This window comes from Carassius gibelio, chromosome B3 (genome assembly GCF_023724105.1).
Source record: "Carassius gibelio isolate Cgi1373 ecotype wild population from Czech Republic chromosome B3, carGib1.2-hapl.c, whole genome shotgun sequence".
In the NCBI taxonomy this organism is placed as follows: Eukaryota; Metazoa; Chordata; class Actinopteri; order Cypriniformes; family Cyprinidae; genus Carassius; species Carassius gibelio.
The window spans coordinates 14,407,319-14,428,731 of record NC_068398.1 but is presented as its reverse complement, the minus strand read 5'-3'; the positions used below and the strand labels follow the sequence as shown (position 1 = coordinate 14,428,731).

Here is a 21,413-nt window from a genome sequence, read left to right as displayed (position 1 = left end):
AAAAGTGAGCACTGCTGAATGCACAAGACAAACAGGCACGGCCACCACCTGAGCACGTCTGACCAGATACATTCACACTGCGACTGAATGCATCCCAAATCTGACTCTCCCTCCAAATGTGACACATGCACATCTATTTTTGGATGACAGTGTGAACTGCTAAAATGAATCTGACATCTTCAAACCTACTGAGGGACACTTCATCTGCGAAGATCTTATTAATTGCAAAAATTAAACACAAGTTGCAAATTATTTTTTCACAAAAACTGAAAATATGCATTCATGTACATGAGATGATAGTTGAAAAGTGACCAAAGATGTTAAAAAGTGAAGTGCTAATGTATCATTTTGAGCCTGAAGTCCAACAAAAATTAAAAATAAATTCTATTGATAGAATGATTAGATTAGAAAACTGGAATGGTCACATTGTCACGTTTTATAACAATAACAAAAAAAGTCCAAGGTTAAAGGGGTTTGCGCTTGTTTTTATAATGACAAGTATATCAGCAATAGCCAAGGCCACTAAAATGACCGACATTAGAATTGCAACAGTGTTAAAATTCATCAGGTAAATTAAGTGGCCCAGTTTACAATCTTCACGGTGCACCTGAGATGTGCCGGAGACATTTCTGACCTTTTCTGAAAGTAGCACACTGTAGCACGGACACAATAAATGAAAGAAAAAAGATATTCACATCCTGCACCCTTCTAAAAGGCTGAAGTGAGAGAAGAGGCAGTCGAATGAAAGGACAGGTCTTATATAAGCCAAAAACATCAACAATATCACAACAGAGTCCTGATTGTTTGTCATACATTTTTTTTTTTTTTTTTGCTCTATGGAAATCTTTGGTGATATATAACACAATTGAAAAGCACGTATTTGTATGACGCACACAAAAACAGAATTTCAGACTTTCAAAGATTTTCTGTGGAATTGGTTGTGTACATTCATAAAGCCCCATGGTAAAAAAAAAAAGCATACAAAAAGCATATTCATAAAAGCATGCTGAGAGAGTTTTTTGTTTTGTTTTCTGTGGATGATCTTTTCAGGGTGCCTGTCAAGCTTTGACTTATTTCGAATCAAAAGACTATCTTTCAAAAGTCTGCCAATTATAGCCCTCTCTTAAAGCGGTGTAAACACATTCATTATGCAGTGGCATCTCTGCTGTTCAGAGGCACTATTCCCTACCTCAAGTTCCTCCCTGGATCATAAAACATATGTAGCCCCAGTGTTGTTTATAAAGCTGTCAATCAGTTTTAGTAATTTATTACGTTTTTTTAATCAAATGAAAGGTAATTTAGTAGTAAATAACATTATTCTTGCAAACATAATTTATTATGAACCACCACAAACCTTTAGTGTCTGTAAACTTTTTTTAACGTTTTTGAAAGTCTTTATGCTCAACATAGCTGATTTAATTGATAAAAAAATGCAGCAATATTTTGAATGATTACAGTTCAAAATAACTATTTTAATTAGAATATATTTTCATATGTAATATATTCCCGTGATGGATGAATTTTCAGCATCATTACTCCAGTCTTCAGTGTCCTTCAGAAATCATTCTGATTTGCTGCTTAAGAAATATTTCTTTTTAGAATCAATGTCGAATTAAGTTGGATATTTTTTATCGTTATTGATTAATAGAAAGTCTAAAAGAACAGTCCAAAGAACCACTTTTGGTCAATTGAATGTGTCCTTGCTTAATAAAAGTATGAATTTCTTTAGAAATAATTATTAAAAGTATTAATTTCTTTAAAAAATAATAAATAATTGAAATCTTACTGACTCCAAACTTTTTTATGGTGGGGTAGCATACGCGTTAGAGGAGACATGAATAAATATGATACTTGTATAAATGTTTTATGCTAATAATTAATTGTTCAAAATTACTATGTTCAAACTGACAGCCCTAATTTGCATTAATTTAAACAACTGCAAGAAGTTAATATAACATTGTCTCTCTCTCTCTTAGTATCTGTGATGTTGTCAAGGTTGCTAATTGTGAGTGTGTTCAGCGGAGCTGCATCAATACCATTCAACTGCTTGACAGACTCTGTTTATAGTTTGTCTATTTAAAACAATTAGACAGATGAAGCCTCTCAAAGCAGAGTCGATATGTTTGCCGCTCCCCAGATAATCATCCAAAATGTCCAAATGAGAAGACTCTGAATTTCCTGAGATGGATTCTTCTCATCTGAAGAGAAAAGTGGCTCGTACATAATTGACATAATTGTTTTGAAGAGGATTAGCATGGAAGTTAGCTGTCTTAGAAGAGGGCTCTAAAATAAATGTGGCGTCTACGTGGAGGCTCAGCTTTGACCTCAGCTTCGCATGTAAACAAGTAATGCATCAACCGGTTCAAACCAGCACGCTTCCTGCCTCCGCTGATGAAAAGGAATAGATGAAAACACAGAGGCCGAGAGAAGTGGCTACTGAGAGTGTGACAGAGAAACAAAGTCTCACCTCCCTGCAGCGTGTACTCAGTGACAGGCTGACTGAAGACGCCCAGGCCTGCCCCGGTGTACGCGGCCACCTGAATCTCATACTGGGTCCAGATGATGAGCTCTGTGATCAGGCAGTAGTTGATCTCAGGGCTGGTGATGTTCTTCTGCTGGTACTCTCCAGGGAGCCCAGCGAGCCGGTACCTGCATCAGGGCAATCGATGGCCAAACAGTGAGTGACAACGATTTTCTTCCAGGTCATCGTGCTGTTAGAAGTCATCCCACAGGCTGTAGAATTATTAGGCACACACTAGCTCTCTTCCAGAGAGGAAATGGTGTTAAATATGCCACTGATGGGGGAATGCTGTTAAAAACAGCATAAATATGCACAACACATCCACTGAGGAGGATAAGAGTGGACAAACACTGCTAATGAAATGCATCCAAGCTAATGCTACGTAAGAGAAATGGGTGTCATTTCATTGGTCGATTTTCTCTGTTGGGTGTAAAGTAACTAATAAATCAAAATAAGATCTTGACTGGATTCCCTGAATGATCCTTCAAAATCATTCTAATATGCTGATCTGAATACTTTCATTCAGCAAGGACACAGAAGTTGTAAAATGTTACAAAAGATTTATATTTTAAATAAAAATGCTGTTCTTTTGGACTTTCTATTCATCAAAGAATATTAAAAATATTAAACTTATTTCAACATTGATAATAATGGGCTAAGACCAGCAAATCAGCACATTAGAATGATTTCTGAAGGGCAATTTGACACTGAAGACTTAGATAGTTTGAAGACTTAAAGTGAAAATTTGATGTTTATCTGCTTACCCCCAGGGCATTCAAGAACATACACATACACAAACATACACAAACAAAACCAAATTAAACCCTGCGGCTCTTCATGATACATTGATATGTAAAGACACAAAATGATTGGTCTGTGCAAGAAACTGAACAGTATTTATATCGCTTTTTTACCTCTGATTTTCACCACAATGTCTGAACTGTCCTAGATGCGTTCATGTCTTTTTCTTCAGCTGGCATGTGAGGTGTCTTATTCTTCTTCTTGCTTTATGGCGGATCACAGACTTGTGCATTACCATTACCTATCTCTCAACTGGACCATTAGTCTCAGCCTTAGACGTCATGCCCACGGACCATTGGCTAAACGTCTGATGCATATGGAACACAAAAGTGGAAACACTTCAGGAGTGTCGAAGCTGTCAAGGTATTGGTAGAATTCTATAGGATTTCCGTGAGATTTGTGTGTCCCGTTCTTTAATGTCCCGCCTGGAAGCAAAGATACCGTGGTTCCAAACACTCTCACTAAAGAAGAAAGCCATCGTGTTTACAGCTGTGATGAACAGCACTTATCAGGAACAACTAAACGCTGGATTTTCAAAAGTATGTCAAATATTTAAAGTTTGCGGCATAGAATCTTTAAAATATGTCTGAGAGTTTTACATACCGGTCTCGAAATGTGACGCCTCGAATAATGACGATGAACGAAACGAACTGTGATTGTTTGTTTGACATGTTGGTCAAATGACCTCATGGGCGGGCCTAGGCCAATGAAAGCTGCCATGAATTCCAAATCTTTACATATCAATGTATCATGATGAGACGCAGAGTTTAATTTGTTTGAATATGTTTTATGACTTTAAAAGCCGTGATTCCCATACACTAACATTATAAGAGGGATAGACTGCAACCGTTTAAGTCTCTGTTTGTGTTCTATTGAGAAACAAAGTCACCTACATCTTGGATTCTCTGGGAGTCAGCAGATAAACATCAAATTAAAATTTGTGGGTGAACTATCCCTTTAAATCAGTATCTTTCAATAGGTTGTTCATATAAAGCCCCAGACAAACAAAATCTACACAAATAACTAGCAAGAATGTGGTGTCACCTCACGTCGCCTTTGTCTGGGCCAAAGAGTTGTGCTTGAGCACAGCTCAATGACAACAGTCAATGCTAATACGTATGTTCTGCACCTGTGTGAGAAGAAATAACTAGCAGCAAAAACCAGCAGGTAACGGTAATCTATAGTCGTCATTCAAAAAGGCAAGCTGGACTGCAGATATACTATTAACAGCCTCTTAAGTCTCGTCATTTACTTGCTGATGGGCTCCGAAGATCAATCAGACCAAAAAAAAAAAAAAAAAAGAAATCAGATGATTTTTTGCTCAATCAGACAAAAAAGCTGTGTGGAATAAACTGCAAAAACTAAGCCAACATTAAGCAGTGGTCAGCCTGATGTGTCATGGCCTTAATAATGCATAGTTAAAGACACATTCACAACAGAATTGCTTTTTTAAGTAAATTATATTTGAATAATTTTTATTTAAATGTACAATTTTTTTATTTATTTAAAGAAAACAGCATTGTTCTGACCACTAGTGTGGAGCGTCGTTTTTGCCAAAACCTTTAATATGGCTTGACTAGATTCACTATCACATAAACGTCAAACAATCATTTTGAATCAGTTTGCTTATAAATATGCTTGACTACGACTGTATTAAAACAGCAGTGAAAGTGACAGCACTAAGGTCAACTCCATTATCTAGATGGGATGACAAATGCAATCAAAACTGACATTGCTGGCCCCAAAATAAGCATCACTTTTTAATCAAAAGTGACTGCCAAATAAATAAACATGTATTTAAAATGCAGATTTTTGTGCCATTAGTGGTACAAAATGGAATTTAGAAATGATGGTAACACTTTGATGTTAACTACACAAATTAACATGAACTAACAATCAAAAAGTATTCTAAAGCATTTTATTAATCTTAGTTAATGTTCATCACAACACTAATACATTATTAAAATAAAATGTTTTATGTGTTAAGTAATATTTAATGCACCAGAGCTAACAAGAACCAACAGTGAACATTTGTATTTTTCATAAACTAACATAAACGAAGATTAATAAATAATGTATTGCTCATTAATAGTTAATGTATTAAAGTTATAGTTCACCCAATCATTTACTCAGCCTCATATTATTCCAAACCTGTATGAGTTTCTTTCTTTTGCTGAACATACAAGAAGATATTTTGAAGAATGCTGGTAATCAAACAGTTGTTGGGCCCCATTGACTTCCATAGTTTTTCTTTCGCTGCTATGGAAGTTAATGGGGACCAACAACTATATCTTATTTTGTGTTCAACATAAGTAAAAAACTTTACAGGTTTGGAACAACATGAGGGTGAGTAAATGACAAAATTTCAATTTTTGGGTGAACTGTTCCTTTAACTGTAAAGCGTTTCCAACAAACAACATAAAAACCGAAAAAAGTGACTCAATAGAGAATCTTAGAGTGAATCCACAGTATTGTGGAAGTACCAGGAGTCATATATTGGCACATTTCATCTGTAAAGTGCTGACTGTGAAATGGTTTGTGCATGTCCCACCTGAGGACGTAGCCTCTCAAGACTCCATTGAGCTGAGGCTCCGGAGGCGGCTGCCACTGCACCATAATGGACTGGTTGGTTCTGCCGCTGGCGACGATGTTCTTGGGCGGAGCGCTGGGCGGTTCCTCTCGCAGTGTCAATCTGAAGAGAAAGCATTAGTGCATTACTAGCACAGGTACACACTCAACAGAGTTTCAAAGTGTTCTTACATAACTGATTCATTGCTCTATTTTCTCTCGTGCGGATCAGGTTTGTCGTCTCGTCTCGCTCTGGGGCGCAACAGTGTGAGCTGCGTAAGTGTAACCCTCTGGTCACAAGTCCATTTCCCAACCTGATGCACTGTGTCACATAACTCCATCAAAAGCTCTCATGCGCTTTCTTGGTTAAGTCTCTTTGATTGATTTTTTTATTTTGGAGGTCGCTGCTCACGTGACAACTGGCTTGGTTGAATTCACAGCCATACAAGATTGCGTTCGTTAGCTCAGCACTTTCAAGCTAAGCTAATCATTGAAATTTCAAGCTTTCCAATTACAAATGAACCAATCATTTTTAAAGATAAGAGCATTTCATGGTTTGTTGTAAGGTATGCCACAGTAGCAATGTGCATATCTGCTGAAGGATTTGTCCTCAATGTCATTGCTTTTTAACTCCTAATACCTGTAACTAATACCTGTACCCTTTTCAAAAAGGAAACATACTAGACAGCACTATTTCTATCCAATCCTAAGAGGAGAGAATTTTTTTTTTCATTTTTTCTGAGCTTATATTTTAGTTTATTAAAGGGTCTCAATTCTCATTTGTTGACTGAGACTTTGAGAGATTTTAAAAATGCAGTGGCTCCGGGCACACATTAAAGTGCAAATGGACCTCAACACATTTCTCTCCGAAAAACTCAGAGACAGGAAGAAAGACATTGAAAGTCTTGTTGATGTCGATCATCAAACAGGTGCATTCATATTGGTACGATGCGTTACTTTATTCAGAGTCCTTTATTTTGACTGGGGCTGCCATTTTCAAAACAAGGAAAATGTTTTACAACACTTGTTCACAAAAGACTGTTGGTCCTTCCTTACTAGATCTTACTACAACAGATTCGTAATGAAATAGTAAACACTTTTGGAGGGAAACGCTAATGATTTAGTTGGCTCTCTGGACATTGGTTATGTCCTAAAGGCTAGTTTGCTAGCATATATAAATGATAATCTGTGAGTAATGCTCAGTTCATTCCACCTACAGAAAGTGCATTTTCTTAATTAACGAAGTTTAAGAATGAATCAGTGTTGAATGCTTAATAGTGCCCGTAGATTCATCCTACCCTTTGCGTTACATGCTAATGGACAGTTAAATCTGCATTAAAGTTTAATAGGATCATTGGGTCCTTTCAGATTTATTGTCAGAGTCTTCTTAAACCTCTGACCACACTTTGTTATTTCTTCCCAGAAGTCTGTTTTATAATTAATGCCCTCTATAACCAATATCATGGAGCTTTTCTCAGACAGTGCTCTGTAAATCTGCCTAATGATGGCCATAAGGAAGGACTCCTTGCAGATACAGAGCTTTTTTTTGCCATAGCCATGCTGTATCTACACATTTGTTTTACACACTTGCACTGTGCCACCAGCTATTAAGCATCTGCTTCTAAACATGAACAACACAGGGAAAGTGCCTAATGCTGTCACGAATGCAGTAAACTTTGTTGTCCTATGACCTGTTTTCAAGCATTAGAGGAATTATTTATTTTTATTTTTTTCTGAGAACTATTAGATAAACCACTTTCTAACATGAAATTAAACCTGCATGAAATGTTGCTCATTTTAAAACCAATCAATTGTCTGCGCCTCAACACTCACCTTTTAAAAGGGTAATTCTGGCCTATACTTGACTATATCTTACAATTGGACAACAATGTCATAATTAAATTTCTGGGAAAAATATAGTTTTTTTTTTCCATAACCACAAAGCAACAGTTGGTCTTCAACTTACCATACCCTATTAATTATCTCAATTGAGGCTTTTACTCTTAAAAATAATAATTCTTCATTGGAATTGATGGTTCATTGAAGAAAATTTAACTTGCATGGAAACCTTTCATTGTACAAAAATGTTCTTTATACTGGAAAAAGCTTATTTAGATTATTAGATGCATTGCATTTTGCCAAGCTCTGCCCCCAAAAAGGCAGATAAATAGGACATGGTTTGGGAAGGTGATGGCTCATTATGAGAGAGCTGCACTTCTCTGTTTCTATGGGCTTGTCAGCTCTAGTTCTTCTGCTTAATAAGCCCAAAATGGACAGATGTCTGTCACAGCAAGGAGACATGCATGCTAGAGAAGATTGATGGGGCCCTTCAAGCACCACTTTCTGTTTTAACTCTGTCCCTCAGGAAGCATCTATGCTCTAAAACAGAGTCATTTGTCCTCCACATAAGGCTTATGATTTAGAGATTTTGCTTTCTGTTATCTTAACACATACTGTTTCTGAACTAGTTTTTTATAGTTAAGCAAGAGACTTCATGCAACTTCTCTGGTCTGCCTGACATCAACATGCAAATGACTAGGATTGTAAAGCACAAACAAGCAAAGCTCAGTTAATACAGGTACTTAACTGAAACATCTGTGAGCAATGAGCATTCCCTTCGAAACATCACGTTTGCAGTGAATTTAAATTTGAAAGTATAATTGGAAGCAACTGAATGCAGAATTTTGGTTTTGTTTTTACATAGTGAGTAATGTATGCAGTCATGAAATCACATTTTCTCCTTCGAAAAATAACCTAAATAACTTCTAAAATGTTTAAAATAAAACAATAATGATTGTAAAACTGGCGTTGATGCAAAAAAAAAAAAAAAAGGCAACAACAATGAGCAGTCGTGCTCAAACTACTCATGATGATATGATATTAAAATGGTAGGTTATGAATTGCTTTTAGCTTCCTGCACTTGAATATAATTTTCCAAATAAAGCCCTTAAATGTGTAATGTGAGCACGTCTGAAACAGTTAAGCATTAATTGAGGTTAAACAAGAGTTAAGAACCTACTGCAGGTCTTTAAAGTTTAATGTGTTCTCTCGTCAGACTGGGCTCCACATTAACCTAATGACATGAATATTTTTCAAAGACAAACTAACAAATGTTACATTTATAGAGTGGGCTCAAAAGTCAAAAAGTTCAATTTCAATATTCACTTTTCCTGGATAGGCACACAACACAACACGATAGCACTATTTTGGAAGAGCAGGTGCTGAGAAAAGCCAGATATCAGCGGTGGGAGAAAATAGATGTGAAGTCTGCAGAGAGATGATATTACCGCTCTACGTACCTGACTGACTCACGCTGATTGCACGGTTTCCTTTAAATCGCTTGCTCATTAACAGCCCTTTGCATTTACTAGAACGCTTTCATTATTCACACAAGTGTAAAAGAAACGTCTTTTTCTGCTGCAATGCCAGATGCATAGTTACCTTGATCGTTCCACTGAAATTGAAAAGTCTTTTCAACTTTTTGTTGCTCTCACCCACCTGTATACTGCAGCTTTCAGCTAAATCAGCATTGAGGAGGAAGAGGTTTAAGCAGCTGTATATCTCTGAAAAACCATCCCCAACACTCAGCTAAATAAAAGCGATTAATTTTAAAGTGAGACATTGCAGTTGCGGGCGAGAGACAACACCACCTTCTTTTCACCTGGAACAGAAATGGCATGTTTTGCCACGTCAGGAGCAGATAAAACTCTGAGGAGCTGCTGGTAAAGAGACGTCTGCCGCCCACAGCTGCAAGCCTGCGAAAGCACGCTGCTATGGGGGTCTGATTAGACCGCGAGGTGAGAGTAGAGGCCTGCCACTCACGACCTGAGAAAGAAAACCTACGGTGTTGTGATTTCAGCCGCAGCAGGACATACTGAGAACTGTGGGTGGAGGAGTGACAGAACACACACTTAAACTGATGGGCAGCAGCAGACCATAGTGTGATGGGACATAATAAGCCTATTGCTGACCAAGCTTAAGTGTAAAAAACTGAATCTTGCGATGATGGGCGGACAACATGAGAATAAGCAGCTGTTGACAAACCTGTTGGTTTCGGTGCTGTACTGTCCCTTGCCCACCTGATTGACCGCGCAAACTCTGAACTGGTACGAGCGGGCCGGAGTCAGGCCCTTCACCATGGCTCCAGTCACCGTGGGGTCCACATCAGGCAAATACACTCTCCAGGGAGAATCTGGTATACAAAGAGAAGCAGAACATTTCTAACTATTAAAAAAAATTACAACGGACATCATTTATTTATGTATCTATTATAATGGTATTATATTGATTTACACTACTGTTCAAATGTTAGGGTTCGGTAGGATTTTCTGAAATGTTTCTGAAGTCTCGATCAAAAATAGAGTACAAACAATATTGTAAAATATTATAAAAATGTGAAATAAATGCTTTTGAATGTGTTTTAAAATGTAATGTGTTCTTGTGATAGCAAAGCGAAATTTTCAGCATCATTACTCATTAGCGTCACATGATCCTTCAAACAATATAAATGTCTGTAATATAACTTTTTATCGGTTTAATGCAGCTTTGCTAAAACAAATTCTCAAAAAAAAAAAAAAAAATTACTGATCCGGATTATGAGTGTTAACGTATCTCATATTATATATTTTTATTAATACAAAAGTTCTTTCTAGTTCTCGAATCTGATTGGCTGAGAGGAGTGTGATATTCAAGTGATAACAGAGTATCACTCCGCTTGCAGCATTTCTTATAGCAAGTGTCATGGTGGTCTACCAAATACACAATAATTTTATAAATTTTTTGTGTCATGGAATGTAGTTTTTTTTTTTTTTTTTAAGTGAGAATGTACTTGTTTAGACTTCAAATAGGAGGTTTGTTAATAAAGATGCAGGTAATCACACTCAGGCCATCTCTCTCATAATACTCTACTTAATACAGTGAGCTTTTAATGTAGTAACTCAATGTTCCTTGATTGAGGCCTTTGGCCGAATCGACTGAATCATAGACATACCGATATTTAGCTATTTCACATGGCTACTTGTGTGATATTGCTCATATATTTATTAGATATTTCATTTCTTCTCACCTATAATAATTAGTCAATATTTATAACCCCCCCCCCACACACACACACACACACAAAAAAAAAATTAACCAGTCTCTTCACTGACCCTTAGATTTAAACAGGTCTTTACTGCTATTGTACTAAAGACTTCTATATGTAAATGAGCTCTTATGTGATAGACTAATCAGTCTGCATGTGCAATGAATCACTCTTACAAAAAGTAAGCCTTTTCCATGATAAAGTCCCCTTTAACTAAAGATCTGTTAAGTGAAATCATTTCTGGAAATGTTATTGATAAAAGTGTTATCAAACCTTGTATTCTGGCTTCTAAGGACACATGGTGGCATATATAAAATTACACAATTTGCATAATCAAGCACATTCACATGATACTTGTCAAGATATTTTTTACACAAATGACTCGTCTACTCGTAATTGCATAACATGCTTGAGTCTGGACTCCTCACAGCATTCAGACGGCCATTAGTACTTAATGACCCTTAATGACTAGCCCATGTAGCTTCAGAAATTATACAACAGACTCCAAACAGCATTTGCAATGAGATGACGTTTAGATCAAAAGAAATTAAAACCATCCTTTCTTGAATAAACATCTCCTGATTCAAAACATACTGTAAGTACTACTCATTGCGTTATGTGTCAGATCTTCTTAATGAGGAGGAAAATTACAGATTGCACCTGAAACCAGTGTTTTTGAGGTCAAAACATTTTAGTCAGAGAGAGAGAGCAGGTTTTTCTCAATTTATCCGAAAGGTGTTTCTAATGGGACTTCCTGGCCATATTACACCCTGCACCAGTAATCTTCACCTCCACTCCAACACATTCCTCACTGTCCTCTTCCAGCCCTGCAATATCAATCTACTTGGGTGGTTTTTTTTCTTGGTTCTGTAATACCACTGGCTTTTACACCACTGGTTGACACTAGCTGAGATCAACTCTCATACTGTATGTAGCATGCACTGTAGCAGCTGCGTGCTTGCTCTGGACTGCCTGAACATTCAGATGCATCATGGGTAGATGTGAATGAGGCACTGCCGGTTCGGAGTGGGATTCACTTAAAAATTGTGCCACTGAGCAAATGGTTTTACAGTGATCCCAAGAAGTATTTGGACATCTTATTCACTCTTAAAATGATTTGATTTCAGAGCTATAGTACCTTTCTGAGATCCTTTTGACACAAATGTCTTTTAATCAAGTGGTGTCAAGGTGATTTTTATTGGATACAAGGAGCTGAATTCAGAATACCACATTTGCATACTACTCATACTACTTCTGCCACTGAAGAGTGCATCAGTGGGGCTCCGGAAACAAAAATCCCTTTCATATTTTCCAAATCAGAGCTTATTTTTAACAGCACCTATATATATTATAGTCTTGTATCTTTGTATTTTGGCCCAATGCTTGTATATGATTCACAATCATATACAATTTTCTTTTCTTATATATTCCTTTACAGTAAATAACCCTTGGTTTATCTTACTGTTCTCTGAAAGCTCCACCACATAATGCAGAAGGGGGCTGTTTCCATCGAAGGGTCTCATCCAGGACAGATCCACGCTGCGGCTGTCGTTGGCGTTCAGGCTGGCCTGTAGGTTTCGAGGCGAGTGTGGCAGCTCTCTGAGGACAGAAGACAGCAAACATCAAATAAGGGCTGCTTCACACTTCTCACATAAGTGCTACATAAACAAAGCTAGCATATAGGCTCTATATAGAAAGTGTCGTCATTTTGGGGCCACTAAACTAGATGGAAATCAAGCACAGGGTATTACAGAAGTGCTACCAGGCGTTCCTTGTGGTTTGAGTCTGTTGATGATGGGACTGTCTCTCCCAGTAAGCCTCCTTGGCCCATTTTCAGATCTACTATTGTCGGTTTCCTGACAATTTGTGCTACCCTGTCTGATTTTGCTACCTCCCATTAAAACAGATGATTTTAATGTGACTTAAAGGCTTTACTAACGTGTAGACCTACCTCAACCCTAAACCTACCCTTACATTAGGATAGCATTATAGCATTAACACCGGCCCTCCATGTTCAGAAAGACTCCAAATTCAGCCCGAATCTCACAGCCAGTCGAAGGCAGGCATCCATTTGTGTTTGTCTTGATGTTCTTCTTCACACTCACTTTTTCTAAATCTCATTGATTACTTTATTAATTATTTCTGGGGAGGATAGGCTTCCTGCTGAGACCAGGCACCGAGCACCAACAGTCGCGCTTGGAAAGTTTGTTTTCTCCTCCAAATTGAGTCCATGGAGAGAACCGGCAATGCTTAAGATTTCATCACTTTTCTGTGTTCCTTCTGCCTAAGATTATGCCGTTTCTACAGGTGTAAAAAAATATACACTTTTTCACATGGTTTTAACAAGACGATGTCCTCAAAATGTTAAAAAGCAGTGATTTCACTATAATGAATAAAATATCTCTAGAAATTATCTCTAATAAGATAAAATAAAGAATTAAAAAAACATTCTCTAAAACAAGTCTTTTTGGGTGAAGTCTTGCCTTTCATGTAAGTGTATGTTTGTCCATTAAGTTATCATCCTTCACAGGTATTATTCGAAAACAAGACACATACAATATGATACACTTTTTGCATTTTTAACATTGCAATAATAGACTACACTGGCAGAACAAATATGAAAGAGACCTCAGGACTAATGATTTGCTCAGATCGTTGGATCATCAGTGTTTAGTTATAATGGCGTGGGCTATGATCGCTGAAGGGCGAAAAATACAACGCATGGGTGACTTCAGCCACTGGGGAAAGTCCTCCTGATAACTTGCCCGATTCCACACAACCATCTGATACCACCATGGCATCTTCTCCAGCTTAATGAGGAGCCAGAAAACCCACAAACACATAATGAGTCTTAGTTCCACACAACATTAGCCTCATGAAATCTGCATAAAGTACACACACCCGCTGGTTACTGCCGTCTTCCAGCGGTTTATTTCTGGAGAGCTTCTGAGGGGATTTTATTCCCTCATCATATTGTGATACAGAGTCATAAGCAAAGGCTTTAGGTGTTAAAATGTTTACGCTGCCAAGATTTGGCTTTTATTCCGGGTTTAAGGATTCGACTGGCAGACACGGATCAGAAATAGAGTTTCAAATAGCCGGGATGAAGAAATCTACCCACTCAGAGACTGGTCAAAAGGTCAAAAGCTCTTTAGGAGACGGCCAGGACATTTTTTTTTTTCTAGAAGGACAGTTAAAAAAAGCACTCCTTAATACTAGCAAACCTAGCTACTTTAAAAACTAGGATTTGAAAGTCAGGGTTTCGAGGCAAAGAACAGAGGAAAAACTTCTCTTGATTAAATAAACGCTTTTAAAAGTTGCAATTAGCGGGCCGCTGATGAACATGAAAATTGCGTATAAGCAGTTGGAATCCAGATGGAAAGGTTATGCTGAAAAAGGTTACTGAGGAAAGGTCAGTCAACACGCTCCTGCTGAGAGCAGCAATCCACTCAGACAGTGTATGCAGATGCTGCAGTGGGTGATCATAGAGAACCAGGAAGAAAGATATAGAGAAAAAGGATCATGTGCAAAGTTAAAGGGAGCTTTTTGTATAACAGCATATAACAGCACACTAAACGCAAAGCTCCATTCAGTGTGTTCTGTGTGCACAGTGTGCACATACACCCATGTCTCAGGCAACGCTTGAACAATTAACTGACTTTCTTTTCGCTTCTCTTGTGCTTGAACGGACTAATACATAACATATGTCAAAATACCATCTTGTTGTTGAGAATCTTCGAAAACAGTTTGCTATGTCTAAAGTAAATGTAAACAGTTGAGAAAGAAATCGGCTGTGCATCAGTATATTGCATCCATGCATGGGGTCTTAAAGGGTTAGTTCAGCCAAAAATGAAAATTATGTCATTAATCTTCGGGACACAGTTTAAGATATTTTAGATTTAGTTTTTAGAGAGCTCTCAGTCCCTCCATTGAAGCTGTGTGTACGGTATACTGTCCATGTCCAGAAAGGTAAGAAAAACATCATCAAAGCAGTCCATGTGACATCAGAGGGTCAGTTAGAATTTTCTATTAGATTTAGCTCTTGGACTAAATCTAAAATATCTTAAACTGTGTTCCGAAAATTAACGGAGGTCTTACTGGTTTGGAACGACATGAGGGTGAGACATTAATGACATAATTTTCTTTTTTGGCTGAACTAACCCTTTAAAGTGACTGTGCCTAATAAACCGACAGCTGTCTTAATGTTAATAAAAAAGAAAAAAAAGAAAAGAAAAATCACTCACCGCTCTTGACGGAACAAACAACTTTGGTAGCTTTAACAGTGATTATATTTAATTTATACAGTGAAAAAAATGCAATGCTATTTTAAAGCTGATTATTAATTTTCTGTACTTGAACACTTAAAACAACTACAAACCTAAAGCACTGTTTAATTTGTATCTTTGTTCATTAGACATTTCACTTCTCTTTAATACTGTTTGAGCTTTATATTTGTTAGTAGTTTTTGATGTGGTATCAAAAGAGGAATCATGATGAATTGTAAAAACTGGTATCTTAAACGTCTGTGTCATATAAGCTTATTTATTAGAATAGAAAGAAAACATGAGTCAAAAACAATGACTGCAACAACTATTTTCATTTATTTGTATATTTTTTGTGGCAGGGCCAGAGAAAACGTTGGCAGGGCAAGTAAAAAAATTGAGCAATCCTTGAAAAAAAAGATGAAAATTTTAATTTGTGGGTGGATTATGTAGGACCACCTAAATATGTGTTTTTTTAGTCTGTTCTATTGTCCACCGGGTGGAAATCATATTACACCTATCCTCGACAAGCCTCACGATTGAATTTATTATTCATGTCTATAGCAGAAACGGCGTGGGATGAGCTACATGACAAAGTTGAATACTTAGGGTTAGAGGTTTTTGAGAGCCGTCATATTTTTCGCTCTTCAGTTCCGTCCTCACACTTCAAAGCCGGCTTGTGAAAAATGACGCACAATACGCATCTGGAAGGTGACACACATCCATCAGCACAGCGCATTAGTCAGCCTAATGCTCGGAGATGAAGGGAAGCTAAGTCACTCACATGACCTCCAGACGGGCCGCCTTGGAGTCGTTGCCGGCCTGAGAGATGACGTCACAGGTATAGTCCCCGATGTCCCCGGACCAGGTTTGACTGATGTGCAAGGAGCCCTCCTGCAGGCTGATACGCCCCCCTCTGGTCTGGCTCACTAACTCCTCATCCTTTTTCCACACGTACCTGCCAAGTGAAGGAGACGAGGAGCAGAAGAGAACTCTATCACAGTCAAACTGACACAGGGGGAGCACAGGAAACAGCACTGGCTCATTACGCTGATATCCAGCATATTAGCGCCGAATTAACTGTACAGCACTACGGATCGCGCTTTGAATCAACTTCAAGGCCTGTGGGCTGACACTCTGAATTAACATTACAATCAAACCGAGCGTGGAGCCCTGGGCTCTGATGTTGAGAAGAGAGGAGGAAGCAGTTTGTCATCACCCACCTCACTGCCACGCGCGGGTCGTGGGTGGCACCGCACTCCAAAATGGCCGTGGTCCCCTTAATGACACGTCTGTCCATGGGAGGCCTGGATATGGACGTGCGACCTTGGAGCAAACACAACACTGTTAATTCTGCACTAGTTCAACATTTCCAAGAACCAAACAGCTACGCTTCACTGTTTAACAGCCTTTTCACACGTCAACAGCCGAGTGAATTTCCTTCCCGCTGAGACAATGCCAGGACTTTACATGCTCTGATCGGTGTGTAATAATAAGTCTGGATGCTGTAGATATCACCTTGCGAATCTGTGCTAAAAAGCTATTTTCACGGAACAGCTTATCAGTCTCTGCTCTGACTTTATTTATTTAGAAAAGGAAGTTTGATGTGAGTTTCGCTTTTGTATAGACCAGAACCGCACATTTCTGCTGAATAAATGGTGGTCAGTTAGTCACATTATTTTTCCTGTTCATCTGAAATAAAATTATATGATATATATGTACTCTTCATTTATGAAACTGATTGTCAGATCATGTTTAATGTGATGTATTAAAGACAATTAGCATGTTTAAACTCACAGTTAAAGGGATAGTTCACATTAAAATGAAACGTTTATGTTTATCTGCTTACCCCCATGGCATCCAAGACGTAGGTTACTTTGTTTCTTCAGTAGAATGCAAAATTAGATTTTTTAACTTAAACCATTGTAGTCTATCAGTCTTATGCTGTGTTTACACCAAGCGCGAATAGAGTGCCAAATTCACGTGTAGCTTGCCGCTTGAACATTTTGAAGGTATTCGCACATCTAGAGGGAAATATACGCGCGTAGAAAGCAAAAGTTTCTTGTGGGAGGGGCAAGTGCTAGTGGTTGTCTGTTTGCAAGATGGCTGATGTTGATCGAGCACTCGGGTCTTTTCCATTTTTCCTGCACACGTCCTCTGAATAAACGCATTATCTTGTTAGCGAAAAGTAGCTGAAGGCTATATTAGGGGGAAAATAGTTGTAAAAAACAGCGGGAAGGCCGCGGGTCGATAAACGTGTACGTGACTCAAAAGTTAAATGTGTATTTACAACACATTCTTCCAAGCAAGGTCTTATATGAACTTGTGTGTGATACTTGTGTCATAAAGCTCCTGTTGACTGCTCACTGACAACATCAGTTGTTCCTCCATGTTGAATGAGTGACTCCTGAGCAGGCTCCTGATTGGTTAACGCGGCACAAATTGACGCCAAAGTTCAAATTTTTCAAGTCGGGCGGCAGCAGAGATGTATAGTAACGAAGTAGAACTACTTCACTACTGTACTTAAGTACTAAAAGGCGGTATCTGTACTTTACTAGAGTATTATTTTTTTCTCCTACTTCCACTTTTACTTCGGTACATATTTTTGCTGAGTTTAATACTTTTACTCCGATATTTTTTTCATGTGCTGCATCGTTACTCGTTACAATTATAATAATGTTACGAATCATTCCATTACAAACCACTACCAGAACTGTAGATGGCAGATTTGATGAAGCTGCCACATCATTGAGCGAATCAAGCGATTAAGAAGACTGCGCGTGTTGACTGAACTGCTGTGAAGAGAGAAATGAACACCGAGCCGAGCCAGATAATGACTCGTTCACGAGTCAAGAACCGGTTGCATTGGTTCTCGGATGACCAGTAACGTTAGTTCTTTCTGACAGTTTGATTCAATAAACCAGTTGAAGAAAACAGTTCACCGATTCTTTTGCGCTCGATGCAATGGCGTCATTGGCACTGACTGCACCTGGGCTCATAACATTAACAGAATCAGTTCAGAATCAGTCACCAAAAGAATCAGTTCGGTCCAGACGTGTGTCGGTTTGCTTCACGCTAAATCACACATGCGCAGTATCATCAGCTCCTCGATTCACGAATCGGACGCGTCTGACAGAAACGGTTCTTGACTCGTGAACGAGTCATTTTCTGGCTCGGCTCGGTGTTCATCTTCAGTTCTCTCTTCACAGCAGTTCAGTTAGTGTACTGTTTGAGTCAATGAATTAATCCGGGATATTGGTTTGTTTTAACTCAGAGGGAGTGTCAGACACATTAAACAAGTTAACAGCTTAATTAATCTGTGGATTAATGCATATTGTTCGATTTGGTGGACTGGTTTCAAAGAGATCCGGTTACATCGAATGATTCGTTCGCGAACCAGATATCACAAACTGCTTTGTTTTTAACTGTCTTACAACAGACACGGAAGAGAAGACAATGCTGAATAAAGTCGTAGTTTTTGCTATTTTTGGACCAAAATGTATTTTCGATGCTTCAAAAAATTCTAAATGACCCTCTGATGTCTTACTGGTTTGAAACAACATGAGGGTAAGTTATTAATGACATCATTTTGCAAATTGGGCTAACTAACCCTAGTAAGCGTTTTTTGTTTACAAGAAGTTACAGTCAAAGGAATTGTGATTGTCCTTTAGGTTAATCATTTGAAATAATAAAAACAATATGTTCAAACTTTTGACTACTTTCTTTAATAGCTACATAACACAATACTTCTACTTTTACTTTCAGTACTTGAGTAGTACATTTTAAAATAGACTACTTGCAATACTTAAGTACAAAAAATGTTGAATACTTTAGTACTTCTACTTAAGTGTGGTGCTTAAAGAGCACTTCAACTTCTACTCAAGTCACTTTTTTGATAGAGCACTTGTACTTTTACTCAAGTGTGGGTCTCTAGTACTTTATACATCTCTGGGCGGCAGACTCGAAACTCGCGTCACACATAAATACACAAAAGCACCATTCACGCGTAATGCGCGTATCGTGCCAGACGCTCAATTCACGCGAACTAGACAGGTGAATGAGGTGAACTTGCGTGTTCCGCGCCGCGCGAAATGTCTCATTCGCGCCGTGAGACCTCCAGACGAGCGTAAACGCGCCTTTGCATTGACTTAACATTGAAATCATTCGCGCCAGACGCTCTATTCGCGTTTGGTGTGAACACACACTTATAATGTAAGTGGATGGGAATCACGGCTAAAACATAAAAATAAAAATAAAAAATACACAAAAGCAAATTAAATCCTGCTAAAATGGGCAAAAAGGCGGGAGCTAGTTGCTGAAGCCACACCCACCTAGCTTGACAGCAGTGTCAGCAGCGGCAATCCACCTGTCACTCAAGTGGCCACGCCCTTAATTATGCAGAACTTTAAGGCTTAATATAATTTCAACAGATGAATTATAAAAAAATTCACCCTCCTCACAGTTGTCATGACGGGCAAAATTATCTATTTAGACCAAAATAATTTTTTGAACCAGGCTGTAAAGCATTTTAACATGGGGAGTCTATGGGATTGACTCTCTTTTGCAGCCAGCCTCAAGTGACTAGTCGATGAATTACAGTTTTAGTGACTTCCTTGCTGGCTTCACAAGAGAGAGTGGGAGGTTGCGGCTAGGTTTTGAGGAGGCACTCATACAGTTCAGACAGTTCAAGGCATTGCAGTGCATCAGAGGTAAAAAACTATATAAATACTGTTCAGTTTCTTGCACAGACCGATCAACTTATGGAAGCTGCATAGCTACATATGGAAGCTTGTTTCTGCCACAGAAAAATAATACAACTATTTGAAATCTGGGGTGCAAAAAATAAATAAAAAAAAATATTGAGAAAATCGCCTTTAAGTTGTCCAAATGAAGTCCTTAGCTATGCATATTACTAATCAAAAATTACGTTTTTATATATTTGTAGTAGGAAATGTAGAAAATATCCTCATGGAACATGATCTTTACTTAATAAAAAAAATATATTATTTTTGCCCCATACAATGTATTGTTGGCTATTGCTACAAATATACCCCAGCGACTTAAGACTGGTTTTATGCTCCAGGGTCACATAATACATTCACAAAATTAACATTTTATGATATTTCATTTACAAAAGGACCACAGGGGGAAAATTATTTCAGCTTGCTACCACACTCATTCCTTCCTTCCTTCATTTATAAGTAAACTCAAAATTGCAAGATATAAACTTGTAATTGTGAGAAATAAAGTCAGACCTGTGAGACTATGCAGGGATAGAAAGCGCTCGGATTTCCTCCAAAATATCTTAATTCTTTTTCAGAAGATGAACAAAGGTCTTACAGGTTTGGAACGACATGAGGGTGAGTAATTAATGAAGGAATTTACATTTTAGGGTGAACTATCCTTTAATTTTTTTATTCTGTGGTGGAAAGTTGGGTTCAGATTAAGTGTGTTTCTCTTACTCCATACGGTGAGGGAGGCGCTGGCGTTGATCGCTCCTTCTGAGTTAGCAGCGTAGCAGGTGTACATCCCCGTGTCCTGCAGCGCGACCGGTTGAATCTGCAGACCACCGGACTCCAGCAGGGTGAAACGTGAAATTTGCATTGAACCGCTGGCGAGAATCTGGGTATCTGATGTGCATACATATGCAAACAAACACACACACACACACACATACACATACCCAGTTAGCTCAACATCTCGCATCTGCTTCCATATAAGGAATTAATAGAACATCACTATGCATGGAGTCGGAGTCCAGGATGATTTTATTACAAGCTTATAGGTTTCCCAGAGGAAAATCCTCCTAAAACCGTCTGCAGAGCTCTCTACCTTGTTAGGGGCCGCTATTAAATATGCTGCTTCATAATTGGGAATGCTATGGAAACGACTTCATGAATATCGCCAAAACAGTCGTAGAATATAATGGAACTTTTTTTGTTACTCTTGCATGAAATTATCTTTTGTGTTGCCAATCGGCTGCAACAAAGACATCTTAATGGCTTCCTGTGAAGCACAAAACACACAACCTCATACATCAATTTATGCCTCCGCTGCAGTCACAAAGCGACGAGGATGCCTGCGATCTGGCTGTAATCAGTGAAATATAGCACTAGTACACATAACAAAACAGCAGGGCAGAGATGGACTCGTGTTAATAATGACATTACTTCTGCAC

At 38.3% G+C, this 21,413-nt stretch overlaps 1 protein-coding gene across 4 annotated transcripts in view; it reads right to left on the bottom strand.

Annotated features, from left to right (window-relative positions):
* The window catches only part of LOC127951780 (protein sidekick-1), a 285,662-nt gene that overhangs the window by 57,069 nt on the left and 207,180 nt on the right, over nt 1-21,413 (bottom strand). For all 4 annotated transcript variants that reach the window (XM_052549813.1, XM_052549814.1, XM_052549816.1 and 1 more), the window contains exons 11-17: nt 20,698-20,865; nt 16,459-16,561; nt 16,020-16,193; nt 12,436-12,572; nt 9,935-10,082; nt 5,874-6,014; nt 2,468-2,649 (exon numbers count right to left, since the gene is read on the bottom strand). In XM_052549813.1, the coding sequence (XP_052405773.1) occupies nt 2,468-2,649; nt 5,874-6,014; nt 9,935-10,082; nt 12,436-12,572; nt 16,020-16,193; nt 16,459-16,561; nt 20,698-20,865 (1,053 nt within the window). The remainder of the gene's footprint in view (nt 1-2,467; nt 2,650-5,873; nt 6,015-9,934; nt 10,083-12,435; nt 12,573-16,019; nt 16,194-16,458; nt 16,562-20,697; nt 20,866-21,413) is intronic.